Source organism: Tupaia chinensis, unplaced genomic scaffold (assembly GCF_000334495.1).
Source record: "Tupaia chinensis unplaced genomic scaffold, TupChi_1.0 Scaffold000360_1, whole genome shotgun sequence".
Classification (NCBI taxonomy): Eukaryota; Metazoa; Chordata; class Mammalia; order Scandentia; family Tupaiidae; genus Tupaia; species Tupaia belangeri.
Window position 1 is genome coordinate 3,026,706 of NW_006159856.1, and position 21,115 is coordinate 3,047,820.

General features: G+C 43.5%; 1 protein-coding gene across 1 annotated transcript in view; it reads left to right on the forward strand.

The window, feature by feature from the left end:
* The window catches only part of RGS12 (regulator of G protein signaling 12), a gene marked incomplete in the record, with an annotated part of 188,317 nt that overhangs the window by 85,029 nt on the left and 82,173 nt on the right, over nucleotides 1-21,115 (forward strand). The window contains 1 exon segment of the mRNA XM_027773595.1: nucleotides 1,926-2,042. Coding sequence (XP_027629396.1) covers nucleotides 1,926-2,042 — 117 coding nt within the window.

Below are 21,115 nucleotides of genomic sequence, written 5' to 3' on the forward strand. Positions count from 1 at the left end.
TTTCCCTAACACTCAAAATTTCAGGATCCTGGGTGCCTATGCATATGCCCAGCATGTTTTTAGGTCAACCTGGGAATCCAAACCCCAGGTCATCATATGGCTTCCAGCTTTGGAGGGCTAGTGTGTTACCGCTGTGCCACAGCAGCTAGCTGTGCCAGGGTTGGGATTTTACCAGGGGAATACACAAGGGAGAGAGAGGGGGTGGGGGACAAGGGTGAGTGTATGCAAGGATTGGGGTCTCATGATAGCCCATGGCCCTAGGCTGCCTAAGGGGGACGTGAGGACAAGGACAGAGCATGGATACCAAGAGATCAGTGGGCTAGAAGGCCAAGACTGGGGACACTAGAGGAAGGAGGGTAGAAAGGTGGAAACAGGAGCAGAGGGGAGGCACTGGGCATTGAAATGTCCAGTGGGGGTTGGGCAGTGACATGGGAAGGAAGGAATTCTGAAATTGAGCTTTGCAAGGCCTAATGCTGGGAGGATCCCGTATGGAATGTATACCTAAGGAGACTTGTGCTAGGGAGCAGGGGCTGGAAGAAGGGTTATATCATCGTAGCATGAAACCAAGGAAGGAAGAGATGTGGCTTGGAGCTAGAGGAAGCAACAGGAGGTGAGATGGTGTGGCTGATCAGGGCATGTTCGAGTGTTATGGGCGTATTTGCAATCCATGAATGCGTTTGTTGGACTCTGGGAGGTCAGGTGTAGTTCCTTGGCAATCCCAACCACAGGCAAATGTGAGTGGGACCATGTTCCAGGTGCTGGGCCTTTGCTCCGCTGTGCAGCACCAGATGAAGTCAGTGGATGGCTGAGATGTGGTCCCTAATTTCACCAGGAGTTGCTGCAGAGTTTTCTACAAGATACACAAGGTTCTTAGAAGTAGAGAGACAACAGAGTCCAAAGAAGTTCACTCACAGTCTTTAGACAAACGTATTAACTTCTTTTATTCCTGCAGTTGGTTGTTTAGCATTTCAGTATTCAGGAAATGGAAGCTTGTCAGCTGTATGCTTTTTATTTTTAAGATATGGTGACTTGTTTTCTGGAACCAGCATCACTTTCAGAGAAATGTCTAGCATAATTATAGGCACAAAATAAATGTTTGGTGAATTGAATTAATTCTAGTCATTTCCCTGAGGAAGAACTGTAATATGTTTCAATAACTGGATTTTTTTTATGCATCAGAGTTGCTGTGGTCCTCAGACACGGCTGATTAGTTAAGGATTCTGTCCCTTCCTACATGATATTTTTGCACTTACGTAGAAGCATGACCTTGCTGAAAATCAGCCTTTATATCCGTAATCATTATTCTTACTATACACTGTGTGCTTTCCAGAACATTTATACATGTTATTCTATTTGTTGGTAACAACCTTTTCAGATAGCTATTACTGTCTTGTTTTGTGATGACCAAGGCTGAGGCTGAGGCTCACAGTTGGTAATTAACTGAGCAAATACCTGAAGATCCTGGATGACTCTTTATTTTAATTTTTTTGGATTATATAAAATACACCTAATATAAAATTTTCCCCAGGACAATTTTTTTTTTCTTTTGACCATAGGGTATGTGTGCTTGCCGGAGAGAGCGGGACGGAAACAGAGAAAGGGAAAGTGAGAAATCACCTCCCAGGAGTGATGGCCATGCTGTATGCAGTCCTTTCTCTTTCATTTTCCTCTTGGGATTTTGGGCATGCACACACAGGCTCAGTGTAATTTTCAAGCTGCCAGGTCCAGGAACTGAACCTCAGTCAACCATATGGGCGTTCCAGCACCTTAACCACCACACCACCTGTTTGCCAGGATAAATCTTAAGTCTAGTTTTTTCTTTATTTTCTGTCCACAACATTCCTCTATTTTCTCCTTTGCAGTGCATTGGATAAAACTAAACATCTCTTCTGAGAATAACTTGGTTCTTTTTTCTTTGTATTTAGGGCTCAAAATTTGGGCGAAGTATTGGATTTACTCAGACTTCTCAACGCACTTCTGCTCGGAGATCATTTGGAAGATCTAAGAGATTCAGTATTACTCGCTCCCTTGATGATCTTGAGGTAATTTAATTTTAGTTTTTCTTTTCTTCAAGTTTTTGAAAATGAAAATCAAGCTTCCAGATACCTTTAGTTCTTAAACTATGCATAGGATTTCTTCCCTCTCTACCTCTGCAGTGGCCATCATTGTTCAAGGGGGAGATTTCCTGTGTACATTTATATACCTTTTCTACCCCTCGATATATCTCTAATCCATTGAAATGCTTTTTAGTATTCTCTTCTATGTGCCAGACATGGTTGTAAACACTTTCTAGAAATGAACTTGTTTAATCCACATAGAACTCTCTTGAGTTAGGTTCTAGCATTGCCCCCTTTTTGAAGAAATGGTACTGATCCTCAGATACAGATAGAGTATCATCTTGTGTGACTCCTTTCTTTTACATGTATTCCTTTAAAAAATATAGTTTGTTTTAGAGTAGTTTAAGGTTTACAAAAGACTTGAGTAGGAAGTACAGGGAGGTGCCATATCAAAAAACCTTGCATACTTTATTAATAATGTACCAATTATTATCATCTTACATCAGAGTGGTAAATTTGTTACATCAGTGAGCCAATATAAATATGTTATTAACTAACATCTGTAGTTTATATGAGAATTCCCATCTATTGTCCCTTCTCTGGATTTGGACAAATGTACAATGACATGTGTCTGCTATTGTAGTATCAAACAGAGTAGTGTCACTGTCCTCAGACTCTTTGGTGCTCCACCACTGGGAAAACATTAATCTTTTTTAAAAGGAGAATTATTTATTTCATTTTATTATTATTATTTTTAGTTTGACCAGAGTGAGACTGAGAGAGAGAAACAGAACATGAGAAAATTAGTCTCCTGATCTGGGACTTGAACCACAGTCTGCCATGTGGGAATCCAGTGCTGTAACCACCATGTCATTTGCTGTCTATCCACAACATTCCAAGCACTGTTCCTTTTATCATTTCATTTTGTGTGTTTTTAATTTTACATAGATGCAGTTATACTATGTGTTTTGTTCTGCCACTTTAAAGGTATTGCATTATAATTTTTTCCCAATATTTATTTATTTATTTAATTCCATTTGTTGTTATTATTTTTTAATTTGACTAGAGAGAGAGAGAGAGAAAAGGAAAGTGAAAAATCAAGCTGCCAGGTTCAAGACTCAAATTGCAGTCACCCATGTGGGAATCCAGTACCTTTAACCACTGTGCCACCTGCCGGCCCCATTGAATTGTATTTTCAAGATTTACTCATATAATTTTTAGTTCAGTCTTTTTATTTGCTGTTGATGCTATTCCATGACAGTTTTCAATCCATTCTGCTATTGACACTCAGTGAAAAGTTGGACATAGAACTATTCTTTTTTTTTTTTTTCATAGAACTACTCTTAAAGGAACTTCCTAAACATTCTTGTACACATCTTCTTGAACATATTTGCAAGACTGTGCGAGAATATTCCTAGAATTCCAAAGGGTTGGGTGGTGGACACAGCCAAAGGTAGTGGCTGCTCTGATTCATACCCTTTTTTTTAAAAAAAAAAAAAAAAAAAACTATTTAACTTTATTTATTCATTCATTCATTTTTTAATTTGACTAGAGAGATACAGAGAGAGAGAGAGAGAGAGAGAAAGTGAGAGAGCAAGCCACCAGGTCCAGGACTCGAACCATGGTCAGCCATGTGGGAGCACTCAGCGCCTTAACCGCTATGGATAGGAGGCAATTGCAGGGGAAAGGGAGGTCAGGGTACATGATGGATGGAAAGAGGAGTTGACTTTGGACACCTTGCATGCTTGGTTTCGATGTAACAGGGCATGTAGGGCTAGTACAATCCTATTTGGCCAAGCTATTATGGCACAGTACCAGGCTATGCCAAGTTATGGAGCCCATGCACAGCCCTTGTCCCAGCAACATGGCTGCTTTCTTGTTGCCCCACTAGGCCAGGTGGCTGCTGCCAGAGGCTGACCTAGTCTCTCTGATGACTGAGCTGTGTGGTGCCTCTTCTGAAAGGGTATTCTTTGGAGGGTGCAGCAAAGGAGCATCACACAACCTGCTCCCTTCCTTTAGATTCATTTTCTTGCCTTTTTGTGAGACCTTCCTACCCTGCATCTTCCAACTTCCTCCTTCTGGGTCCTTGACTCACCAGCCAGACCATTTTTTTTTTTTTTTTTGGAGAGATTTTCACTGTAGGGCGCGTGCGCTCGCCAGACAGACAGAGAGAGACATAGAGACAGAAAGCGAGAAATCACCCCCCAGGGCGGATGGTCACGCCGCAATCCCTTCTCCTCCATTCTCCTCTCGGGATCTTGGGCACGCACGCACACGCGCCCGGCGTGAGTTTTAAGCCACCGGGTCCGGGACACGAACCGCGGTCGACTACGTGGGAGTCCAGCGACATAGCCATTACGCTAACTGCTGGTTCCCAACCATTTGCCTATGCCCACTAGTCCTTGCATATTTTTTTTTTACCTCGAGTCATTTTTCTTTTCACACAAAGTAGATGACTGGGATGCTCCCTGGAGCCTTGGCCAACTGTCTTTCAAAATGTCCATTTTGGCTTCCATTGCCCTACTGGAGTTGACTCATCTGTAACAATCTCATTCATTTTTTTCTTCTTTGAACTTGGCATGAATATTTACCTGTGTGGCCCTAGATGTGAACTGGGTGCTCTTTGTGCCCTGGTGGTTAACAGGGTGTGAGTCTGGGTCACCTGCTTATGCCGCATACTCCTCCCCCGCCTGCTTGTGTAATTTCTGTTTGATGGTGGATTACGGCTAAGTTTGTCCCACAATAGGACCAATACCAATGAGGGAAAGTTCTGACATCTGGTGACTGAATTTTCCCTGCATATACTCCCATCTACACCAGGGCCCAATAGCACCCCAGGAGCAGGCTTCCAAGTGGTATGTGGTCCCTGTTGCCTTGACCCTGCCTCACTTTAGACCCTAACTTCTGGGCTAAAAGTCTTGTTGGGGCTTGCTGTCAGCCCTGTGGCATTATGTCCATTGCCCGCTGGGTTTCCTTGTTATTGTTGAGTTTAAGGAATTCTTTATATATTCTGGATATTAATCCCTATGTCACATATAATTTGCAAATAATCTCCCCCATTCTGTGGGTTGGGTTTTTATTCATTGATACTATCTTTTGATGCACAAAATTTATAAATTTCCATGAAGTCCAGTTTGTCTTTTTTTTTTTTTCTTTTATTACCCATGTTTTGGGTGTTACATCCAAGAAATCATTGCCAAACCTAGTGTCTTGAAGTTTCTTTTAACCTTACGTGATCATTGATTCATTTTGAGTCCATTTTTGTACATGGCATTAGATAAAGGTCTGATTTGATTCTTTTGCATGTGGATGTCACATTTTCTCAACATCAGCTTGGCACCTTCACCAGAAATCATTTGACCATATATGTGAGGGTTTATTTCTGGACCTTTCATTTTACTCCATTGATCTTATATGTGTATTTTTATGCCAGTACAACACTATTTTCACGACTTAGCTCTGAAGTAAATCCAGGAATCAGGAAATGTGAACCCTCTGCTTTGTTTTTCTTTTTAAAGATTGTTTTGGATACACAAGGTCCCTTGAAAGTCCATACAAATTTTAGGATGGGTTTTTCTGTTTCTGCAAAAATGTTATTGGGATTTTATTTTATGGAGAGATTTCTGCTATAGGGTGTGTGTGCTCGCCAGAGAGACAGAAAGAGACAGAAAGTGAGAAGTTTTCCCCCAGGGGTGATGGCCATGCCTCAATCATTTCTCCATTCTTCCCTTGAATGGTGGGCACACATGCACACGTGCCCGGTGTGAGTTTAAAGCCACCATGTCTGGAACTCAAACTGCAGTTGACCATGTTGGAGTCCAGCCACATAACTGCTACACCATCTGTTAGTCCCTATCATTGGATTTTACTATGGATTGTATTGAATCTGCTTTCAGTGATATTGACAGCTTAACAATATCAAGCCTTTAAAATTTTTTTGATTTATTGTTATTGTTATTTTTAAAATTTGACCAGAGAGAGACAGAGAGCGAGCAAGAAGGAAAGTGAGAAAGCAAGCTACCAGGTCTGGGACACAAACTGTGGTCGGCCATGTGGGAGTCCAGTACCCTAACCACCACATCACTTGCCAGCCCCAAATATTAAGTCTTTTAATCCATGTGCATGGATATATTTCCATTTACTTAAGTCTTCTTAATTTCTTTCAGCACCATTTGTAGTTTTTTTGTAGAAGTCTTTGACATCATTGTTTAAGTAAATTTCTAAATATTTATTCTTCCTTATACTATTATAAATGGAATTTGTGTTGTAATTTCCTTTTCTGATTGTTCATTGTTAGTGTAAAGAAATGCAAGTGATTTTTATGTGTTGACTTTGTATCCTGCTACTTTACTGAATTCACTTATTAGCTCTAGCAGTATTTTTTGTTTTGGATTTTTATTCATATAATTTTTAAAAACTCCTTTTATTAATTTATTTTAAAAATAAGCTCATTTATTTATTTCTTCCATGACACACACACACACACACACACACACACACACACACAAACACACGCAGAGGCATCTACTTTCAACTTGGTCTTTACACTGTGATTCACTCCAGCTTCAGCCAACCTGGATCACAGGCATATGCACACACCCAGCATGCTCATGGAGTTTCCAGAACATGTACTCAGGATCATCTCCATATGGGCCTAGCTGTGTCACTACTGTGCTACCAACTGGCCTGGCTCCAAAATCTTTAGGATTTTCTGCATATAAGATCTTACCAGGGACCAGCAGATGGCATAGTGGTTATGTCGTTGGACTCCCACATGGCTGATCACTTTTCGAGTCCTGGACCTGGCGGTTTGAAGCTCAATGCTGGGTCCGTGTGCATGTGTGCCCAAAATCCCAGGAAGAGAATGGAAGAGAAGGGATTGTGGCATGGCTGTCCCTCTAGGGGGTGATTTCTCACTTTCCCTCTCACTCCCCTCTGCCGCCCTGCCACCCCCAGCATATGCACCCTAAGGCAAAAATCTCCTTAAAAAAATAAATAAGATGCTACCATTTGTGAACAGAGATAATTTTACTTTTTCTTTTCCAATTTGGATACATTTTATTTAGTTTTTCCCTAATTGCTCTGGCTAGTCCTTTCAGTACTATGCTGAATAGAAGTGGTGAAAGCTTGCCTTGTTCTTGATCTTAAAGGAAAAGCTTTCAGTCATTCACCATCACCTATGATGTTTGCTGTGTGTGTGTGTGTGTGTGTGTGTGTGTGTGTTTCATATGTGGCTTTTATTATGTTGAGATGGCATCCTTCTAGTTGTAGTTTGTTGGGTGTGTTTTAATCACGAAAGTGTTTTTGTTTTTTAATTGACAAAGGGTGCATGTGCTTTCCAGAGAGGGTCAAAGATATGGAAGAAGGAGAGGAAGAAAGCACCCTACAATGGGGCATGGTCACACCACAACCCTTCTCCATTTTCTCTCCTTTCAGGAGTCTGGGCACACATGCACATGCACCCGTCAGTGTGTTTTCTGAGCCACCAGGGCCAGAATTTGAACTGTGGTCAGCCATGTGGGATCTGATTCACTTTTACCACCAGGCTGTGGGGCTGGCTCACGAAAGTGTTTTTTATAATTTGTGTGTGTGTGTGTGTGTGTGTGTGTGTGTGTGTGAAATACTTTTTTTTCATCAGTTTAGATAATCATGTGGGTTTTTCCCCTTCATTCTGTTAATGTGGTATATTACATTGATCAATTTTTGTATTTCAAACTATTCTTGAATTTCAGGAATAAATCCCACTTCGGTCTGGTGTACAGTCTTTTTAAATATGCTGCAAATTGAGTTTCTAGTATTTGGTTGAGAAGTTTTGCATTAATATTCATCAAGGAGATTCATCTGTAATATTCTGTTACCCTGATACCTAGCTTTGGTTTCAGAGTAATACTGGCCTTTCAGGCTATATCTCTGACTACTCTTCTTAATCTAAGATACTTTCCAAGGGGTGTGGGATAGTCACTTCTATAAATATAAATCTTGCTGTAACTAGACCACTTTAGTCTAGCGATTGTGGGCAATTCCTTATGACCTAACCCTGGCATAACGTTGCCAGGTAAATAGCAAGGCCTTCTTATCTATGTTTAGGTTAAATTCAGGAATTTTCTTGTGTTGACTCCAAATCTCTTTGAGACAAAGACTTTCATATTTAACTAATCACTAAAATAAGAATTTCTAAATTTACCTATAAACTAGAAGTCCTCTCTTCCAGATGTTCCCCTTTTTGGGACAGGCCAGTTAGAAGATACCTTATGCTGATTCACAGTTGGCATGAGTTTAAGCCACTGGGTCCGGGACTTGAACCATGGTTGACTACATGGAAGTCCAGTGACATAGCCATTTTGCCAACTGCTGGTCCCCACAACTTTGTGTCTCTTGCTCTCAAAGCTGAGTAAAGGAAGTACTGCATCTTAGTACCCTTTAAGACTTTGTTTCTGGGCCTTGGTTACTTAATTTCGTTCTTGGAATAAACCATATTAAGTATTATTTTTACAGAACTTGGTTATTTCTATCCACAGCTCACAGAATGAGTTAGGAAGTTTTCCTGTTTGTCCTCTTAAATTTTTAATAGCGGCTTGAGAAGGATTGATATTTATTTGTTCTTATTTAAATGTTTGTTAGACTTCACCAGTGAAGCTGGCAGATCCAAGCTTTTTTTTGATGGGAGATTTTTGATTATCATTTTAATTCCTTACTAGTTACAGACCAATTCATATTTCCTATTTCTTCATTATTTTGTCTTGGTAGGTTTTGCATTTCTAGGAATTTGTTTATTTTATCTAGGTTATCCAATTTGTTGTTGTACATTTATTCATAGTACTCTCTTGTAATTCTTTTTACTTCTGTAGAATTGGTAGAGATGTCCCATTTTCATTTCTGATATTTGTAATTTGAGTCTTCTCGCTTTATTCTCTTAGTCCATCTAGCTAAATATTTGTTGATTCTATTCTTTTCTTTTCTTTTCTTTTTCTTTTTTTTTTTTTTTTAATGCCAGAGGATGTAGGGCCAGCTGGTGGTGTTGTGGTTAAGGTCCTGGACTCCCACAGGGCTGGCCATGGTTTGAGTCCTGATCTGGTGGCTTGAAACTCACGATGGGAATGTGTGTATGCATGCCCAAGATCCCAGGTGGAGAATGGAGGAGACGTGATTGTTGCATGGCAATCTGCCCCGGGGTTGATTTTTCACTTTCCTTCTCGCTGTCTCTCCCATTCTGTCCCTCAGTTGAGTGCATGGGCTCTATGGCAAAAACTTTAAAAAAAATGCCAGAGGACTCATGCATATGTTCGGGGGGGGGGAGAGCGAGAGAGCGAGCGAGAGTGCACTCCCCACTGGGAAATGGTCACACCACAGTCCTTTTTCTTCTTCTTTCTGTCAGGATCCTGCATGCACATGCCTGGTGTTGTTTTCAGGCTCTCCCGGCCAGGAATTAAACCACAATAGGCCATGTAGGATCTAGCTCTCTCTGAACAGCACTTAACTGTTATCTGTGAAATCAGTCAATTTTGTTGCTTTTTTCAAAATACCAACTTTTGGTTTTATTGATTTTCTTGTTTCCATTTTCTATTTCATTGATTTCTGCTCTCATCCATAATTTTCTTCTCTAGCTTGGGGTTTAGTTTGTTCTATTTCTGGTTCCTTCGTTATAAAATGAGGTGGTTGATTTGAGATCTTTCCTTTTTTAAAATGTGAAATTATATCAGTTGCTTTTTTTTTTTAGTTTTATTTATTTCTTTTATGAAGAAGGGTGGGGAAAGGATGGAGAGAAACAGAGATTGAGAGAAAGAGAGACAGGTATTTATAGCAGGGGCTTCACGCCATGATACATCACCAGTCTCAACAAGCCTGATCATGGATCATGGGCACACTTGCATACTTTACCTGTGCTGGGAGGTTCCTGGACAGGAACCCAGATCCTTTCCCGTGTGGGTCCAGTTGTGTTACTATTCCCCTCTTACTGTTCAGTGTAAGCATTTAGAGCTATACATTTTCTCTTAGCATTTTCACTGTGTTCCATAAATTTCATATGTTGTGTTTTCATTTTCATTTGTCTCAGCTATTTTCTAAATTCCTTTGTGATTTTTTATTTGATCCAGTGGTTATTAAAGATAACCAGTGGTTGTTTAATTTCCACAAATTTTTGACTTTTCCAGCTTTACTTCTGTTATTGATTTACAACTTTATCTGTCTGTGGTCAGAAAAGGTACTTTATATGTTTTCTAACTTTTAAATACATTGAGACTAAATTTGTGGCCTAACATATACATGGTTCCTACTGGAAAACAGCATGTGTGAGAAGAATATGTATACATGTATGCTATTGTTGTTGGGTAGAATGTTCTGCATATGTCTGCTAGACCTAACTAAAATATCCTTGATGAAGAAGAAGGTAGGAGGACTTCCTCCATCATTACTGAAATTTGAAAGTTAGAGCAATTTAAGACTGTGTAAGTGTTGGCACAAGAATAGACAGTAAAGAGGAAGAAGAGCACAGAAACAGCCCCAACACCTGAAAATATGTGGGCTGAATGTGCAGAGCAAGGATGAATGTGGTCTTTTCTGTGGCTGTCATGTTTCCAAGTGGCCAGAAGGAGCCCCAGTAGCAGGACTAGAGAACAAGCAGGAAGGCAATTTGCAGGTTCCTGAGAAAGGTGAGAGCCTACAGGAGACAGGAACCTGGGCTGGAGCCTGGGAGAGGAATAGGGATTTGGGCTGAGCAGACAGAGCCAGGGCCAGTGCACTATGGCCATGGGCAAGACACACTAGGTAGTCTTATAAAGGAAGTTTTACTGGAACACAGTCATGCCTATTCAAGGATGTGTTGTGCTGTTTTCACGCCACAGTGGCAGAGTTGAGTATTTGAGACAGAGAGCGTAGTATTGCCCGCAAAGCTGGAAGTATCTACTCTTGACCCTTCCTAGAGAAAGCTCATGAGATGGCTATGGTGGGCAACAGGACTGGCTAGAGGAGCACCTAGAAAGGACTTAGCCCCTTGATTTCCCCAGTTACTTAGACTGTTCAGTGACCTGCTGCCCCCTTCACTCCACCTGGGGACTGCACAGTTCCATTTGCTGCAGGTGCTACCTGCTGGCCAGTGACTTCTTGACCTCTCGTCCTATGTCCTCCTGCACTTCTTTCCTGGTTGAGGCTGGTGTCCCAGACTTGATCCTTTTGAAGCTTCCACTTCCCACAGTATCCAGCCCTTATTTGATCTTGTTTCTTCCTGAGCATTTGCTCTAGGAACTTATATCCATGTCGGCTAGAGCATCATGCTGGGAGGAACCTGTTTGGTTCCTCTCACCTGAGCTGGGTTGCAGCCAAAGGGTGGGTACAGCTGAGAGCTGGCAGTAGCAGGCACTAGGCAGCACAGGCACTAGGCAGCAGGTGGCGCTCAGTCATGCTTTTCCCTTGCTTAGAACTTGTCCAGAGGGCTCCAGGTGTGGGAGGACCTAGCTAGAAAGGGAGAGAGCGTTGGGGAGGAGAGAACAAGATGGAGAGGGGGACTTTTGTGTGTTTTCCTAAGTAAATTGCTTTAATACTGTCTTGAGACCTAATCTATTATCCTTGCTCATCAAAGAGTAATGATTTCTAACAAAAGAATATGAAATCTGGGACTAGACCCGGTACTCCACATCAGACTAAAACTGCCCTCTTGGCCATTTGGCTGACTGGATTTATTCCTTGCCAGCCTCCTACTCACTCACCTCTGCGATGCTCGACAACCTGCAGCACGTGACGTTATCTAGCAATGAAATCTACACAGACATTCCAAAATATGCTCTTTTTACCTAATTTCTTAAATTTGCCACTTTGTTATTTCCAGGAAAGTTTAATTGAGAAGTTTCTGCTTATTTTGGTCTTTCATATACCAGTCCACTCTTTTTTTTTTTTTTTTTTTTTTTTAAAGTTTTTGCCACAGGACGTGCTGGAGAGAGAGAGAAGAGAGCATAAGCACACAAATGGAAAAGTGAGAAATCATCCCTGCGGGGGATGATCATGCCACAATCCCTTCTCCTCCATTCTTTTTTCAGGATTTTGGGCACACCTGCCCATGATCCCAGTGCGTTTTTCAGGCCCTCAGGTCCAGGACTTGAACTACCTAGTTGACCATTTGGGATCCAGCACTTTAACCTCCATGCTACCATCCATGCTTTAAACTATTTATATGGAAAATTATCTTACTTCTTTTGAAGATTCTATTAACTCAGGGGAATATAATAGGGTTTCTTAGAACCTTGAGTATTTTCCCATTCAACAAACATTTATTGAGCATCTGCTATGTGCTAGCTATTGTGCTGATTTTAGGACACAGCAGTAAACAAGACCAGTACTGTTCTTTGCCTCAAGAAGCCCATATAGAAGTGAACGTGGGGTCCCTGGGCAAGGAAGTGAGCATTGAGTAGCACTAGGCCATGTGGCTATCAGGCAAGGGCAAGTAATGAAGGGCCAGACTGGTTTATCTTGTCTCATGGTCCAGTTGGTAATGCTTGAATCAGAGATGAGAGGGTTGGAGAAGGAGGAGAGCCCATTTCAGGGAGATTTAAGGGCCCTACTTGGAGATCAGAGCATCCCTTCTTAGGGGCCCAGTAGAGGAGTCATAGCCTAGGCCAAAGGCCTGGTTGCCAGAGACTTCCAGAGCCACCTAATTCCTGGGCCTGGCCCAGAGGGAACAGAAACATACACTCTACTAAAGTTGTTGAGATTAGTAAAGGGAGATGAGCCCGGAAGGCAGAAAGAGAATCTAGGGCCTGAACTTGAATCAGGCAGTGTTTCCTGACTCTGGGGGTCAGGCTTCTCATCCACTTACCAAGCTCTAAGTGAAGACATAGCTGAATGTGCTGGGGGCCTGGCTGGTTTCTGCTTGTCCTCATCATGGGCCTGCCGCTTAGAGGAATAGAGGGGAGCCTAGGTCTGAGGCTATCCAAGCTATCGCATTGTCTACTGCTTTCCGGGCCTATCTCCCTTTGTAATTTCAAAACTTGTAGTAGAGCATAAGTTTCTATTTCTTCTGGTACCACCTGCATGCCAGGAGTGGGCAAGAAACACTGGAAGTTCAAATCAGTTCAGTGTAGTAAGAGACTTGATCTCCTTGGCTGAGGCTGGCATGCAGCAGAGGCAGTAACTAGTAAGGGGCATCTGGGTAGGCAGGTGACTGCTGCAAGGAGACCTAGAATCAAGGAGGAGCTCATTGGTAGGCCCTGGAGACCCCATTCTACTGCAGTCCCCTTTGCCTTTAGTGGAACTTTCTAACTGGCCAGGCTCCCTTCTGGCTCTGGGAATACCTCGTGTGGGTTTTTCTGTCCCAGTTGCCTCTATTTCCACTTGGAGTGTCCTCTGCTTCCTTTTCATTCCAGCTTCCCACTCATTCCTAAGTGCCTACCCTGGATTTCCCAGCTTAGGACAAGGGAGGTGAGAGGCAGTATGAATAATGGATCTCTCCAGCTCCCTCTAGGTGCTCAGTAAGTATTTCCCATTGTCTACCCGGAGATGACATTCTAGTGCTTCTCTGGCCAGAGCACCCCTTGACACTACAGCTGGTTTTAGGCCTGCGCACTGTCTGCCTAAGTTCACCATATGGTGGCTGTTACTTTTCTCGGGGATCCCAGGTAGCTTGTGTAGGAGGCCAAGCAGGCCTTGAGTTGGAGGCCTGAGAATGACTCATCCTTTCTGAGCAAGTGCTCTTCCCACTTTTGTTAACATCTCACAGTTTTTTTAAGGGCTGAGCCTGTGCAGCTTCACATTATATTGCTGCTGCCTTCCAGTGTTTGTCTTCTTGTGCTGTTGGTTTATGTTTGTGAGGGACTGTGCTAGGCTTAGTGGTCCCAGGGTCTGAATCTGACCCCATCAGGCACCAGGTAAACACATCCAGCCAAACAAGGGATGGGAACATGACAGTGAAGACAAGCTCATGCTCAGCATTTCCTGAGGCTGTTATCAACAGCTCTGGGAGCTTCTTGATAATTTGGCAGCCAGAGCACATGCAGCTGGGAGCCAGGAAATACACAGCCTGGCACAAAGTGCCCTGCAGGGTAGTGATGGGGGCAGGCTGGGAAAAGGAAGGTGGTTTTGGTGGCCACAGGAGAGCCTGCCAGGCATCTTCACCCCATGTCTTCCAAGACCCTGTTAGCTAGTGGAGGGAAGGAAGGGGCAGCCAAGCTAATGGCAAGAGTAGAGATGGAGAGAGCCTCGAATGAGACAGAAGAACCCAGAAAGACTGGTCGATAGTGATAGGACAACAGCACAGACCCTGAGCGGCTGCCTTTGGAGTTCTACATAATAAGCCACATACACAAGATTAAATCGTGTTTCTTCCTTTTCAGTCCTTGATTGAACACACTGGGACACAGTGTGTCTGAAATGATCAAAATGAAATCACGTTTGGCACTTACGTGATCATCTGGCCAGCTCATTTCCTGGGGTCCCAGTGAAAGTCTCCACTGCACATACTCTGCTTTGCCTTGTGTTCTGCTTTGGCCCTGTGGGTATGGTCTGTCCTTGGCCAATGGTGACCATTGCTGGGATCTGGAGGACCCGAGGGCCAGTTTGCTGCCATCCTCTGCTCTGACCTGGAGGCCACTGTGTCCTCCAATGCTATAATTAGCATTGGCCCCTTGGAAGTCATTGGGGGAGATGGACGAGTTACAGAGTCATGGGGCTTGATTGAATATCCGTGAAAATTGTTATTATCCTTCCCAAACTTTCCAGTTTGTTTTCTCTAAAAGTATGCATGTGTGTGCACTTGTATGTACACGTGCGTTTCTGTGTGGGGTACCTGTGTGTTGGGGGTGAAGGTGGGCAGGGAGAGTAGGAGGGAAGGTCAGACTGGAAGAGGGTTGTTGACTGGAGGGCTGGTTGTGCTGCCCTGTGTTCCTGTAGAGGTTCCTCTGGGCCAGACCTGGCTAGGGACTGTCATTACTGGTGTTCAGCTAGGTCCCTGTTTCACCATTGGAGCCACTTCTGGCTTGTGGGCTCACCGTGTGTATCAGCCAGCTTTGTACCTGATAGCTGCCTTGTGGACAAGGGGAGATGGGATGCTGATTTTGTCTGACAGAATCCCATCTTAGTCTCAAGAAAGGTGAAGTCTGAGTGTGTGGGAGCCTGACATGTAAATGGCATCCCCCCACCCTACCACTTTCTCTCATAGTGCTTGATATAGACCATGGGCCCAGAGCACCAGTGAAGTAAGTGGGGCAATAGTACAGGTGAGGCCCTGCCAAGGACCAGGCTTCTGGGACCAGGCTGACAGGGCTGACCATGGGTCCTTATAGTCCAGACTTTGAAGCTACTTCCTGGGTTGATGCCAAATATCAATGTGGCATCCCCCTCATTGAGGTGGCCTGCCCCTACCTGCCTCTCCCATTCCCAGTCAAGTCCCAGTTCCCTCCTTGTCCTCCACCCTGAGTGTGGGCCCCTCCTGGCTCCTTTGTCCCTAACACAGCCCCTAATACCTCCTGCACATGGTGGTGTTGGTGCTGAGGGAAGCCAAAGTAAGCTTCCACCCCTGCCCTGCTCTTACTTATTCATTTCATACTTTTATTGCATACATGTCTCTTGAGAAAAGCTGTCTAAGGAAGCTTGAGCCGCTGCTTGTTTGAGTCCGTTAATTTTTACCATTCCAGGCACCCATTGTGTATTTGTGCATGAAACACAGTATGCGCTCAGTATTGCAATTTATGTTCACTGAATATTCATGTCGGGAATGCTCATGTTTCTGCCACGGAAAAGCAAAAGTAAAAGTAAGACTGGTTCAGTGTGTTCTCAGATGTGGCCTCATCTCAGACCATTATCCCAGCCTATTGGCCCAGTGAACATTGCATGTGCAATTCCTGTACAAGAAACTTCCTTAGGTCGGCTCCAGTCTAACACAGATTAAGGAGGATTCCAAGAGTCTGTTCAGACTAATGTCCAATGCTGTAAGATTTTCACATAAGCAAGCACTGTAGCAGTTTACCTCTAAATCTCTAGTAAATCTCAGGAAATTATGCAATGATATCTAGATTCCAAAAATAGTTTTCATTCTTGGGATCAGCAGAAGGCATAATGGTTACATCGCCGGACTCCCACATAGTTGACTGTGGTTCAAGTTCTGGACTTGGTGCCTTAAAACTCACACCGGGTATGTGTGTGTGCATGCCCAAAATCTAGGAGGAGAGGCGATTGCAACATGACCATCCCCTCGAGGGGTGATTTCTCACTTTCTGTCTCTATTTCTCTGGCCAATGCATGTGCCCTATAACAGAAATCTCTCTTTTAAAAAAAAGTTTTCATTTCTCCCCCTTTTTTTAAAGCCAAGATTCATTGCAGTACATTCACTTTGAGTTTGTTTCAGATATCCGGAAGGCGGATGAAGCAGGTCATGGAATATAGATGGCACTGAGAAGGTTTTTCAGGAATACACCAGATTCCCTGGCTGGCACTGAGTAAACTCGTGCATATGGAGGCTTAGAATAGAATCGTCGGCAACTGTAATTAAGGTTGTGAACTGCACCACGCTGCTAAAAAAACAAATTCTCTGCAGCTGTTGTACTGACTGAGAAATTACCCCCATCAGCTGAAGTTTTATTCTTTTGATTTGGTAGAGGAAATATTTGAAAAATGATCTCACAGCGTGATTTATGTAAACGGCTTTTTTTCTTTGTATGAGACAATTGAGATAGAGTCTGAATCCCTGGCAAACCACAGCTTCCTGCAGTGTCCTGTTGCTATGGGTTACGAAGGGAGAGAAATGGAACTTCATTCGAAATGTCTTTAAACTTTTCTGACGTGTACAGGCATGCTGCGGTGTTAAATGGTATATTTTAGATCTGAGTTCCTGGTACTGAAGTTTTCTTGTCTTAAGATGAATTTGGGAAAAGGGCTATCAAATGAAACGCACAGTTTTAATGACCAGCAGGTAAGTTATTGTAGCTGTTTCTTGTCATTTAAACTGGATTGTTGTAAGAAAACTTGGCATTCTGGTTACCACTTTATCTTTACCTTGTTATGTGAATGGTAGCTGTGGAATTTCCCAGTGCTTTTAAGTATAAACTTTGAAAATGTTTTTCTTATGTCTGCATCGTGGAGCTTGAAATGGGTACTGTGAGGTAAATGCCGAGGCTCTGTGGTCAGAGCGGGCGACCAGAGCAAGGCTGGGGGTCCAGGTTCAGTCCCACTGTGGTCCAGCCTCTACCCCTTGGGAGCCCAACCTGCCAGACCTAAAGAAAGCATCAGATGTTTTTCTCTCTCCCACCATAGTAATTTTAATAGATTTTAAAGATCTGAGTGAGTTAATTTTGTTGAAATACTAAATTTTAACTCTATAAATGTATTAAAATCTATCTTACTTGTTAAGTTACAGCTTTATTGCTTACATTTTTCATTGTAATGAGTTGATTCTGTTGCACATATATATGAAGGGACTTTCAGTTCATGGAAAAATGGAATTAAAGTACAAGTTTAAAAATTTTGAAATCCATATATTGTTTTTTCATTATACTCATTTTCCAAGAACTCTTTGAAGATATCCCCTCTTATAACTACTAGCAATCATATTTGGTGATTATTATAGTGCTTATGAAGCTGAACTTACTGTGAAATGTTTTTGAAAGATTTGAGATAAAGAGAATAATTTTTATTTCCCTCTGTGGCTATGCCATATTGATGTAAATGTAAAAATAAATTTAAATTATGTATAAAAACTAGTCATTGGATTCCCATTTTAAATTTATTCTTTTCTGGGAATGGTTTTTAATCTTAATATTTTTTCCTGATATCTGATAATAATCTTCTCTAGAGAACTGAAGGAGAAACTACTAGTTCAGAAATGACTGGTATAGTTGTTGGATGTAGGAAAGGAACTGCATCTTTGTTGGTGAGCAGAAAATAGAAATAGGTCGGCTGGACAGATCAAGAATTAGCCTCATGAAGTAGGTGCAGACTTCCGTGTATTTAAGAGCCCCTTTTACTAATAAAGCTGGCCTGCCTGGATGGAGGAGCAGCTTTGATCTTTATGGGCGTGCTTGCTGCGTGGCCGCCTCTGGCTGTCTTAGTGCAGGAGGAATGTGTCCCTGTGAATTCCAGTTCATATCAGTGTGACAAAACGAACTTTGGAGTAGTAATGTCCTTAACAGACCAATTGATCAGTTAGCTTTTTGTACGTACTTGTCTGTACAAATGGTTTGGACTGACTTTTGAAATTTTGGAAAATACTTAAGCTGGCAGATAGGTTGTTCATGTGGATGTGTTAAGACCTGGTCTCAGTTTAAGCAATGGTAAATGAGTGGCTCCCGGCTTTTCTGCGTTAGAGGCTGGTGGGAAGCAGTGAAGTGAGTGTTAATGCTACTGCTCTGCCTGGCCTGGCTTTGGCCAGGCAGAGGCTAGTTTAGCCACCGTGAGGGGGGCAAACCCTTTTGTGTTTTAGAGACGTGAGGTAAAGGAAGTGAGTGAGACGCATGTTTGAAAACCAGCACCTCACTTCTTAGTTTTATGATAAGTAAATTACTTCTCATCTGAGCTCAGATCGGTTATTGCTAAAATGCAGGTACCACGGGAATGTGGGGCTCCGTGCCCGTACAGAGTGCCTATGCTCAATAAAATCTCTGCCTTATTGACATGTTTTTAAAAGTCCTGTATGTCTTACGCATCCTTCATCCTGAAGTGAAGACTTTTACAGTCTTTCTTCCAAGGTGACTGGAGAGCTGCAAGGATAGTAGCTAATGGGATTCTGACCCAGAGAGAGCACAAGGTGTTCACTGGCCAGATAAACTGATTAGTTTTCCCATCTTAAATAGACTTTGTGTGCGCCCCTTTCATAAACCACATCATGGTTAGGTGTTACAGTCAGAGACGCTACTAAGATACTAATTGAAGAGACATTAAAACCCACAGCATGAGAAATATGAATGATCACAAGAAACAAAGCTTTCAAAGTCTGCCTGGCAGGTGTGGTCTTCAGTGGGGTGCCCTGGGCAGGAAGCTTGCTGCTGCAAGCTCTAGTGGGGAGCTGGTACAGCCTGGATTCTAGGCCTGATTAGAGCCACACAGAGAAAGACCTGGCAAGGCTTGATGAAGACAGACCCTCGGTGTTCAAAAGGGCAATCCCCATGTTAGAGCCAGAAGAAGTGAAAGAATAATGAGGATGATAGAGAGTGGGTAAGAGCAGTTGTGAGCTATCTGACATATGAGGTCATCTCCGGCTTGGTGTTCCAGTCTGCTTCCTACATTGTTTGACTGGACCTTTCCATTCTTCTCTTCTCATGGGTCTGCTGAGGGTGGCATGGGCCTGGCTAGGAGCCAAGGATCCCTGTTTGCGGAGAGTCCTGGCCCCTGCATGAGGAATAGACGAGGGTTACATTAGGGATTGAGACTGGTGGCAGTGGGTCTGTGCGAGGGTGACCTGGAGTGTTGATAAGGTGCTGTGGACCTGACTGCCGGCTCTCCTGGGGCATGAGAGAGCGTGGAAGCCTGCTTTTCCGGGAGCTGATGTGTTTGAGGACACCTTCAGCCTAGGTTGTTTTCTGAACCTCTGTTGATGAGCTTTGATGGACACTCATAGGATTTTTTGCATTTGAGTTTCTCTTTTTTAGCCCGCATTAATTAAATCCTATCATTGGATTATCAGTGAAGATGTCTCCCATCCTGGGCCTCCTGTGTTCAGGCTTCAGTGGTCCCTAAGGCAGTGACCCTGACCAGTGCTAAGTTTGGAGAGTGCAGCGCACCCTTTGTTCTGAGGTAGGCATCAGTCTGCTTCTGGCTTATTCTGTCCACACAGTGTTACCCCACCATCTGCTGGCCAGACAGCTGCCCATTTTCCATGAAGCAATTGATCTCCTTGAACTGGCAACTTTTCTTCCCATAATGTCCTCAGACATGTGTCCTGTCTTCCCGTCTCACTGATTCCTGTGGAATGGCCTTACTCTGGTGCTAAAGACCCACAGCCCTTTCCCTTGGTTCTGAGGTAGAGGAAGGCAGAGAGCTCATGTCAGTGAGGGCCATGTTGAACACTTTTCTCACCCGATCCCACACAGCTCTGTGAACATAGACTCACACGGGGTTTGTTGAGGTCCCTTTCAAAGCTTGTCATGCTATATAATGAAGTATAGACTGGGACCTCCTCAGATAGCAGGAGCTGTCTGTGTTCTCCACATTTGACCAGCCTTCCTCAACTTCTACAGCACTCTCACCCTCTCGGTTCTCCTTTTACTCCATGATCCCTCCCCAGCTTCTCCCCTTCTCTAGGTCTCCACACATAGAGGCCAGGGCTCAGCCAGTGCCTGATCTCCTTCCCACATCACCTTCTGGGGTGAGGACATCTGTTGCCCTCCCAGCCTGCCTACCGTGGGCACCTCTGCCCTGGACCCCAGACTCAGGGTCCATATCCACTCATGTTCAGTAGGCCTGTCAGACAGGAGTCCTCCTTCATCCCAAACCTGCTTCTCATTTCAGTAAGGGGACGCTATGTCTTTTGCTCAGGCCAGAACCCTTTAATGCTTCATGTCAGCAAATCCATGGGCTTGACCTTCAAACTCTGTCCATGAGCTCATACTTTCTCATCCTCCACCATTGCTACCACCTTGCCCTGAGTCCGTCATCTCTTTTCTGGACTCCTGTGGAGGTTCTGACTGCTCTCTTTCTAAGGATGGTGGAACAAACATGGCTGTCCATCTGCCCCTTCTGCAGGGGCAGGGCTGTCTATTCTGTGGTTCATATGTATGTTTTGTGTGCCCAGTGACTTGAGGAAGGCCTGGTGTATGGCTTCAGTTTCATTAAGTGGGTGGAAGTATTCTCACCTTGCTTTTGTTCCCCCGTGTACTACCTAACCCTGTGGCTCTTTGTAACCCTCACCCACTACTGTCAGATCCCAGGGTTGTGCCTGCACACAGAAGATGGGGGAGTGCTGGAGAGGGGTTGGACGCCAGCCTGAGCAAGGCTGGAGGAATAAACTCTAGGGTTTAACTGTGCTGGGGGTTGTTATAGAACAGACACAAAATCTAAGTTTATGTAAGAAAACATTCCCTGGGGTTGGGCTTTGTTTTTAAATGAGAGTGTGAGCCTCAAATCCTAGTCTCCAGTCTGTAATAAGA